At 41.5% G+C, this 10323-nt stretch overlaps 1 protein-coding gene and 1 pseudogene across 1 annotated transcript; both read right to left on the bottom strand.

The window, feature by feature from the left end:
* Window positions 1–1981: 1981 nt before the first annotated feature.
* On the bottom strand, window positions 1982–3342 carry LOC120044196 (relaxin-3-like). The gene is made up of 2 exons (XM_038988790.1): window positions 3165–3342; window positions 1982–2351 (listed from the first exon to the last, which is right to left on the bottom strand). Exons 1-2 carry the CDS (start codon window positions 3340–3342, stop codon window positions 2005–2007), a joined length of 525 nt encoding a protein of 174 aa, XP_038844718.1. The 3' UTR covers window positions 1982–2004.
* Window positions 3343–6028: 2686 nt separating this feature from the next.
* LOC120044771 lies at window positions 6029–9995 on the bottom strand (annotated as a pseudogene).
* Window positions 9996–10323: the final 328 nt, after the last annotated feature.

The following is a 10323-nucleotide window of genomic DNA, read 5'->3' as shown; positions in this document are numbered from 1 at the left end:
CCCCTGTGACCTGTCCATAGAGATGCAATGTAATGCTGTCTTTAATTCTGTCAGAGTGACTCTATGATCTGTAACTGTAAAGCAGCAACGTGGGCTGACAGGCTTTGTTTGTCCCACTACTCTATTGTAATAATGGAGTTTAATCCAGCGATCATCAACTAGATCCAGAAGCGGGACGATATGTTTTTTTTCTTGAGCGGATGGTCAGAGGGTTGGAACATAATTACAAATAATTTGTGAACAGCAAATTGACCACAAGAAGCACAAACAGATGTTTGTCTACAACATAATCATTTCAAACATTTCTTATATTTGTATACGATCACATTGTGTCTCTATTATGTATGGGAATACTTGGGAACAGATTTCTTACATAAAACTCACTTGTAGCTGATTTCCTGATATTTTTGTACTGTCTTTCATGTCCAACAATGAAAACTCCACACACCCCAATTTTTTTTTACATTTTTGCTCAGAACTTGGGGAGCCAAATAAAACCACCCATGGTCCAAATTTGGCCCACGGGCCACCGGTTGGGGAACCCTGGTTTAATCTGTCTGCTTGTTTGTTTCTGGCTACTTTTTATTGAATGTTACGGTAGCTGTGCTGACAGTCATACATGATGCTGTCATGTCAAGGTCAGTGTTTTGTGTGAACATGTTGGTTTTTTCATAAAAAAATCATAACATGATCACGAAGAAGTGGGAAGTGTCTTTAAAAAAAAAAGTATTTCCCTGTGTTTGCGTGTTGAATGTAAATCTGCTGTTGTTGAATATGAATAATAATCCGTAGGCTAAATTGATTGTAAACTGTCAGCTATTTTATATGAAAGCAGTCAATGTTATTGCAGAACTGGTCAGAAATGGCTTTTGTTGCTTTGGGTAACCTTCATGTTTTTTATTTATAAGAGAGCCACTATTAAAGTTGATCTGCAATGTTATTTGGTTGTAGTCATCCTGTCTTGCCTCACATTAAACATATTAGATTGATCAGTGGCTCGTCTCTGTTATAACGTCTCCGTCCACACTGTAGTCGGCTCTCAAATATCATTTACATATGGTAAAGATGCTCCCAGCTCCTCCTGAGAGAAACACAGTGAAGATGCTCGCAGCTCCTCCTGAGAGAAACACAGTGAAGATGCTCGCAGCTCCTCCTGAGAGAGACATGTCTCCTCAATGCCTTGACTGAGCTTGTCAATTACAGGTAAAATACAGGCAATGGTCTAATCATGATCGCTTTGAGACTAATGGGGTTGAATCATGAGTTGACCAGCTTTGAGGTCTGTCACAGGTATACCTTGGTAGTGGTGGTAAGTGTAACCGATGTTCTGTAGAAGCGTTGTAGTCATTGCAGTAACCATGATTATGACTGATGGATTAGTGGTTTTAACTCTGGTAGAATGCACATATGAAATCATTCATTTTTATTAGAATAATACATATCTTTCCGTGCAATAGCATTATATAACTAGCACATTTTTTTGGAGCTTTTCCATTGAGTGGATGAGACATTTTGACATGGACAAGATGTGATTTCCAAAAGATACTTTATATTGATATTTGATTAGTTTAACATACACAACATATTTTCTCAGTATTGTAATGGGGTATTTGTGGTGGGTTGTTAGGGGAGATACATGTCATTCAAACTATTTTATTTCTCAGGGAAGTACAATGACTTGCTTCAGTAGCAAAGTCATTAATTTAATGATGAGACAAAATTTGAGCAATAATTAAAATTAAATGTTAACTATTTTCCTTTCACATTATACAGAAAAGTATACAAAGCCATTTTAAAGTTCCCCCATCAACAACCCAAACCTTGTGATTGTCTTGGAACACTGAAATGAAAACTGCTGTCTCACACCCAGTCCAGCAACACAGAGAGAAGGTGGAGCTCTCCTCACCCTGTACGAGAAAGGAGAATTTGATCAACGTTCTCCGTTCTGCACAGGGGGAGCTCCCTCAGCCAGTGTCCACCACCTCTGTTCTGCCCCAGTCTCACTCAGCACAGACGCCCAATGTCATTCTTAGTGCAGCCCTGGTTACAACACATGCCAGCTAAGCCCAGGGAAAAGTTCCTCTTTTGTCTGTCGCGGCGTGGCCAGTTGACGCTCGGGTTCTTGGCCACTCCTCCCAGCACAGAAGCCTGGTTCTGAAGCCCCTCGCTGGGGTTGACAACCATTGACCCCCTATGGTCTCCCACTCCGCCCAAGAGTGAGAGGAGGTCTGCCAGGGAGGATGAAGATAGCTGGAGAGGGTGGTCTGCTGCCTGGTCTTGACCATGTCCGTGAGGCCAGTTGATTCTGCTGCCCTCCGTGACATCACTGTAGGAACCAGGCTGGAAGGGATCTGGAAGGAGTCAGAGCAGAGGGAGTGGTACAGTTAGTGTTGACACCTGTTTTATTTTGATACATTTTGGGGGGGATTAAGATCTCCACTGCATAGACTGTAATGTGAATACCGGTACACAAACTCTAAAGTGAATAAATAAAATGCCGGAAAATCCCTCCAAAATACTAAATGAGTTGGGTTCTTTTTTTAAACTTTTCCCACCATGTGTCAAGACACCCTAACAATTAATTTAAGTGAAAATCAGAGGTCCTAGAATGTTTCTACATGGCTAGCAATCTCTCAGAAACCATGCTGAGTGCCTTGCAGACCCACCTGGCTAAATAAATTGAAAGAGCTCTGAACAGCCGTTGAATAGGAAATTACAAATTAGCCTAAGTGACACAACAATTAACCTGTGATTGCATTTCAATTAGGCTACTTCTCAGTAATCAGGGTAACATATTCTTTGAGGCGAAAGTAGGGTACGCTCATTTTCCAATCAAGGAGCTGTCTGTGGTGCTGAAGTGGCATTATCAAGCAGATTACGTTTCTTCGGCGTTCTCGGGCAAAATACTACTTCCAAAAATGTGACTTTCGAAACGTTAGGAAACAACTTTGATTTAAGAATATAACTACTGTTTTAACTTTAACACAATGGAAATTAATAATGTAGCTCATGTTAAAGTTTTTTTAAAGTCTGCTTTCAAAAACGTTCGCATGAAAGTAACAAGATTATACAGCAGCTGCGAATAAAAGTCAGTTTTACCAGTTCAACATGACCGACGAGTGTTTGCATTTAGAAGACTGTAAATTATGTTTTAGCAGACATACCCAAGTCTTCATCTAAGGATCGTTTCCAACGGGACCCGCCGCACGTGAAGATAACGGCTCTTATAAACTCTCTGCCGCACAGTTTCACCCCGTAGTCTCGTGATAGGCTTTGAGCGCTCGCACACAAGAACAAACTACCAACACACACAAGGATAACAGTAGTAAGCTTTAGAGGCATTTTCAGTTAAAGAAGTAGAGCTGGTTTCGTTGTAGAGAAACTGAAGTCGCCCTAGCGTGCGGTTCTAGTGCAAGTGTGAAGAGTTTCTTTAGATGCAGTTGCTACTCTATCAGTCAACGTTTTCTGTCAATGTAGACGTCAGTAGGATATCATGAAGTGACTCTCTCTCTCGCTACCATTTGCTGCTTCTTATAGTCTCTACCCCTCACTATCTTGTGTGCGAGTCATGATACCCTACTCTCCATACACATCAACCTGATGCCAACTCCCCTTCCTCCCCAACATGCTCGCTCACACACGCGCACACATACCATGCAAGCGTGTACATTGCACACACCCACGCACGTGTGCATTCTCTCTCACACACGCACGCACACACTTAGATGCGTAATAATTAATTACCTCATATTTTTAGTTTTTCAGTATTCCCAGTATAATTTTTCATATGGCAGAATTACAGTGAAATATCTGGGTTTGGGTTTGGTGTGGTTCTAGAGAAACAGCTCAGAGCTAAACACCTGAGACTGGCTCCAATCAAATCTTAATCTACAATAAACAACCTGTGTTGTAAATGATGACAGGCTAATAACTGACCGTGTGTGTGTGTGTGTGTGTGTGTGTGTGTGTGTGTGTGTGGAGATGGTACTATGACAGCAGAAAATTTATAATTTCTGTGGAAATGGATGGATCCAATTTTTTTCTCTATTTGAGAAAGTAAACTTTGTCAAGAGAAATATCAGACCATCGTCTTTTATTCAAGTTAGGAAAAGTATCATCAGCAGTAATATGATGTACATATCGTCACACAATGTGACATCAGTATTGAAAAACAAATGTTCCATGAATAGGTTGTCTTAGGTCTCTGTTTATGTAGTGTTGTGGTGTCTCTCTTGTTGTGATGTGTGTTTTGTCCTATATTATTTTATTTTAATCCCAGCCCCCATCCCCGCAGGAGGCCTTTTGCCTTTTGGTAGGCCGTCATTGTAAATAAGAATTTGTTCTTAACTGACTTGCCTAGTTAAATAAAGGTTAAATGAAATTGTTTAAATATAAATTCACGTCACCAAATAATTGATTAAAACTGTTTTGCCATGAAAGTCTACAGTAGCCTCAACAGCACTCTGTAGGGTAGCACCATGGTGTAGCCAGAGGACAGCTAGCTTTCGTTCTCCTCTGGGAACATTGACTTCAGTACAAAACCTAGGAGGCTCACCCCCTTCCATAGACTTACACAGTAATTATGACAACTTCCGGAGGACGTCCTCCAACCTATCAGAGCTCTTGCAGCATGAACTGACATGTTGTCCACCCAATCAAAGGATCAGAGAATGAATCTAGTTCTGAAAGCATAATCTACAGCTATCTAGCACTGCTGTGCATAAAATGTGTTGTGTATTTGACTGAAATAGTGAGAAAGACAATAGTTGAACAGTTTTTAACAAATTGATTTCTTCAAAAATGAAGGAGAAGTAAGAGAGCGAGATAATTTGTCATTTTATTTCACTTTCAGTTTGACTTAGTTAGCTAACAAATGCAGCTAGCTAGTTAAGCATACTCAAACACCCTGCTCAAACAGAGGGATGCTATGTTAGCTATCTGGCTATGACTATCCAACACAACACTGTAACTCTTCCAAGTCAAGGTAAGCTTTCGGTTTTACAAATGTATTGCCACCGGGGCCTGCTGATGTAACTGCTAAACTGCTTACTGACTATACACTTTAATGTTACTGCATGATTGTAGCGGGCTTACTAACGCATTAGTTCTAGTATCTGTGTTGACTATGCCGTTACTTCAACTAATATGGTGACAAAGATGTAGGCTGTGTAGCAGTTATGATATGGTTTGGCTTGGAAAGGTCACATACGCCTGGCTACATACAGCTGATGTGTTGTGCATTGAAGTCCACAAATGAAGGGAAAAGGTGAGAGGGGGAGAGCGCATAGATGTGATGAGGAAAACAACGTGGCTGCTATGAAAGTGAACTGAGTTTACGCGTGATTAGGGCTGTATATGAAAAACTTTTCTTGAACGGGAGCAAACGTAGCGAAACAGGGATAAACATACCTGAATTTGTCCAATAGAAACTCTCGTTTGCAACTGTTGGAATAATGATTACACCCTAGATCAGCTAGATGCAGGCAAGAGTGAGCATGGCGGTATTGAATGTGTCACTGTCTATCCATGTGTACTGTCTGTCACGTCAAATTTTTCTCTCGACCCGTGTGCACATAAGTTGTAAACTTCCATTCATAGGCTAGGTTGTAGCAACCTTATGATGGGTATAGAGAAAATTAGAGTATCATGTTGTAGCCTAAACCTATCAATGTTACTGTACATAGAACTAGGTGAATGGAATATAAATGACAGTCATACAATATGCTGTAATCGAAATAAGGCCATGCTCATGAAGAAAAAAATATTCTCCTCCCTCATCATAAACGGCACGACTGACACTGATTCTAAACGCAACATAACTGAGGCGAAGACTTGATGAACATTGATCTTGGGGACAGAGGAGCGTCACTCACTGACTTCCAGGGGTGGAGATCAGAGGTGTGAATAACCCTGAACAACCCTGAACAACACCCACCCATGGCAGGAGGTGTTAGTTGATCTCTGTGACTGTCTAATGTACCTCTATCCCAGGCAGGACAGTGTCTGTGTCATTTCTCAAAGAGGGAGCTCAGGGAGCTCTTCTTGCCTTCTCAATGCTCACGAAGACGGGCACACCACTTGGAAGGTCCAATCAATCGTGCTCTGAGACCATGATGCTCTCTGCCTCATCTGGGGACACACACAGACAGAAAGTGACATCAATCAGAGAGCAAAGAAAACAAGCAAGCAAAGAAAAAGATAAGGAAAATGTGTATTTTGCTTTCAACAAGGATACTGATATTAAAATGAATATGTGGTGGTCTGGCCCGAGTAATGTTGAAATTACAGCTGCCATACTGTAGCAACTGACGACAATAATATTGTTTTCTCACGTTCAATTTAGGCTGAGGCTGCATTTCCGACGGTAACCGCCCCCCTGGAAGCCATTTCCCCAGAGCAAAACATCTGTATCACGTTCTGCATGATGTTTCTTTACCTCTACTTTACGCACACATTTTTGTGCTCACCCTCCCTTCACATTTCTCACTGTCAATCGTGAATGACAATTCTTCAAGTTGCCAACCATTTCATCTCAATCAGTTACATGGGAATATGCATTTAGATCTTGAGTTAAGTACAGCGTTGTTTTGCATTATGTACACTGAGTGAATTTTAGAGCAGATGGTGTTGACAAACTGTATCATACCTGTGTTTTGTTTCATTCAAAGCACATATTTTGCCTAGAGTCGCGCGCTGTTGTGTTCTGGTCGCATGAGAGAAACATGCGACCATTCGCACAATCATCCCAAAAAAATGTCATAAGAAATTAGGTGGTGTTTTTCGTTTTATAGTTACGTTGTACTATGCTATTATGTTCGGTTCAGTTATGTAGAATACTATCGTTAGTATTGTGATCTTGCAGACATTGATTCAGCTTTGATCTAACTTTATTAAACAAGCGCCATTCAGTACCCTGTTCTCTGGGCAGCCGAGCGAATTGAGCAGAACCTGTGCGTAAACTATAGAATCGCGAAAATGCGAAGAAGTTTAGAATTTTTTGCTATCGGGAACCGACTTCCAGGGAATTGAGAAACGTTAAATGTTAAATGTATCCATTCAATGACGTTTGAGGACTGGTATGCCTAGCAAGGTTTCTGGTTGTCATAATGAAAATCAAACTCTTTCTGCTTGAGGTGGTTTTAGTCTTGAAATTGGGAGATTTTAATTCCCATTTGTTCAAATCTTTTGGTGACATCACCATTATAGAAGTGATTGTGAGCTAAAATAGAGGGGACTAATACCATTTCCCCAACACTGAGCTGAGCCTAGCTGTACTGCGTTGGTCTGGTTACGCATCCAGCATAATTTCTGGAACCTTGCTGGAAAGGACAATGTGAAAATATAATATCGGAGTGTACACAGTACGTTTCAGGTCAGCTGTCAGTACACGTGGTAAAGAGAGAAGTATGTACTCCCCATGTGGTAGATAAGCGTTCCATACGCCATGTCCATCTGATAGGCCAGAACGAAGCTGAGAGGTATGACGGGGACAGAAAGCCAGCTTCCTCTTCTTAATAGCACTGCTCACGTGGGGATAGAGGTACATTAGACAGTCACAGAGATCAACTAACACCTAAAACAATCATTCAAACGCGTGAAACCAAACCAATATATACATTTGTGCATGGCTGGGGCACACATTTAGCCTATATTATCAACATGGCCAAGGCTTGTGTTGGCATCCAAAGACAGAGATTTTTTTATTTATTTTTTATTTCACCTTTATTTAACCAGGTAGGTTAGTTGAGAACAAGTCTGAGTTACAACTACGACCTGGCCAAGATAAAGCAAAGCAGTTCGACACATACAACAACACAGAGTTACACATGGAATAAACAAACATACAGTCAAAAATACAGTAGATAACAAAACACTTAAAAACAATTTATATTATTTATTTTAAAATCACACTACCTAGCATCACTCATAACATTATGGGCGAGGGCAACGTATTTATATGTTTGTTATGACGAAGATGTACATGTGACTATTAAACACTTTGAATCTGAAGCTAATGAACCACAACCTGTATGTGAATAGCAGGTAATGAACTGCGTACACACATCACACTGCTGTAAATAAAACAGTGGTTTGGCTTTAAAGGTCCACTGCACTTCACATGAATCAGTTACCCTCTAACCCTTTAGATCAGTGAGCATCTCACACCTAACAGGTAGGAAATATAGTCACTCAGCTCGTCAAGCAATGGCAACAGCAGTGGTCCTAGGTACGTTTCAGAACATCCAACCATCTGTTAACACTGAAGCTTCCTGCCATCCAGGACCTCTATAGCAGGCGGTGTCAGAGGAAGGCCCTAAAAATTGTCAAAGACTCCAGCCACCCTAGTCATAGACTGTTCTCTCGCCAAGTCTAGGTCCAAGAGGCTTCTAAACAGCTTCTACCCCCAAGCCATAAGACTCCTGAACATCAAATCAAATGGCTACCCAGACTATTCGCATTGCCCCCCCCCCTTTTACACCGCTGGTACTCTCTGTTGCTAACATCTATACATAGTCACTTTAATAACTCTACCTACATGTATCAGGTATGAAGGTAAGACCCAGATGCAGACAACGTTGAATGAACAATGGTTTAATAATCCAACAGGGGCAGGCAATAGACAGGTCAAGGCAGGCAGGGGTCAGTAAACCAGAGGTGGGGCAACCGTACCGAACTGCAGGCAGGCTCAGGGTCAGGGTAGGCAGAGGTCAATAATCCAGATGTGGGGCAAAGGTACAGGTTGGCAGGCAGGCTCAGGGTCAGGGTAGGCAGTGGTCAGGCAGGCGGGCTCAGAGTCAGGACAAGCAAGGGTCAAAACCAGGAGGGCGAGAAAAAGAGAGACTGGGAAAAACAGGAGCTGAGACATAAAAACGCTGGTTGACTTGACAAACAAGACGAACTGGCAATGGACAAACAGAGAACACAGGTATAAATACACAGGGGATAATGGGGAAGATGGGTGACACCTGGAGGGGGGAGGAGACAATCACAAAGACAGGTGAACAGATCAGGGTGTGACAACATGTACATATTACCTCAATTACCTCAACTAACCGGTGCCCCCGCACATTGCCTCTGTACCGGTACCCCCTGTATATAGTCTCGCTATTGTTATTTTACTGCTGCTCTTTAATTACGTGTTACTTTTTATTTCTTATTCATATTTTCTTTTTAAGTAATCACTGTACCTGTTGTCTTCAACGAATGTGACTAATAAAATTTGATTTGATTTAATTTGAAGTGTATAACAGCAGCACAACAGTGTCATCATATTGTCATCAACAATATCCCTGTCATGATATATGGCATGTTATGTCATGTTTATGACAGCATTGTGACACTTATGACATACAGTTCAAACAAAGTGTTACCTCATCTTTTTTGTCCATCTCATCTTCATTAGTCTCTTTATTAACTAAACATACATTTTGCAATGTTATAATTGTATTAAAACATTATCAATCATCTATCTCTAACTATTGAAGAAACCTGGCTTAATTTGAACTAAAATGATGTAGGCCTAGAACCCACCCGATGGTGAGGCCTAGTTAACTCTGTGGAGAACCCACCCGATGGGGAGGCCTAGTTAACTCTGTGGAGGACCCACCCGATGGTGAGGCCTAGTTAACTCTATGGAGAACACACCCGATGGTGAGGCCTAGTTAACTCTGTGGAGGACCCACCCGATAGTGAGGCCTAGTTAACTCTATAGAGAACCCACCTGATGGTGAGGCCTAGTTAACTCTATAGAGAACCCACCTGATGGTGAGGCCTAGTTAACTCTATGGAGAACCCACCTGATGGTGAGGCCTAGTTAACTCTATGGAGAACCCACCTGATGGTGAGGCCTAGTTAACTCTATGGAGAACCCACCTGATGGTGAGGCCTAGTGTGGCTAGGCTGAAGAAGTATTTGAGGAACTCCCTGGACCAGGCTATCTGCATAGCCATTTGCCTCTTTCTCATCTGGTTCTGCATCAGGGTCTGTCTCTCCATCCGGGCAGGGCAGGAAGGACAGAAACGTACTCAGTCAGAGCTCAGAGAACACATCCCAACGTGCAAAACTGGTTGCAATGATGCTATTATGACGTCTTTTATGACGTTATACCAAGTAAAAGGATGTAAAAGGACGTTTTGTTGACGTCTTTTTAGCAACCAGAAAAATACGCATTTTTGGTTGTAATCTCATTATCTGCTGCTAAACTCTGATCTCAAGGCACATACCCTATAAATGAATAGACTATAGCTAATATACATTTCTTCGACACAAAATAGCAGAATGTATTTGTTGTTTCAAGAGATGTGTGTGAAATGAATGAAAGGA

The sequence above is a fragment of the Salvelinus namaycush genome, chromosome 3 (assembly GCF_016432855.1).
Source record: "Salvelinus namaycush isolate Seneca chromosome 3, SaNama_1.0, whole genome shotgun sequence".
In the NCBI taxonomy this organism is placed as follows: domain Eukaryota; kingdom Metazoa; phylum Chordata; class Actinopteri; order Salmoniformes; family Salmonidae; genus Salvelinus; species Salvelinus namaycush.
This window is presented reverse-complemented; position numbering and strand designations above follow the sequence as displayed.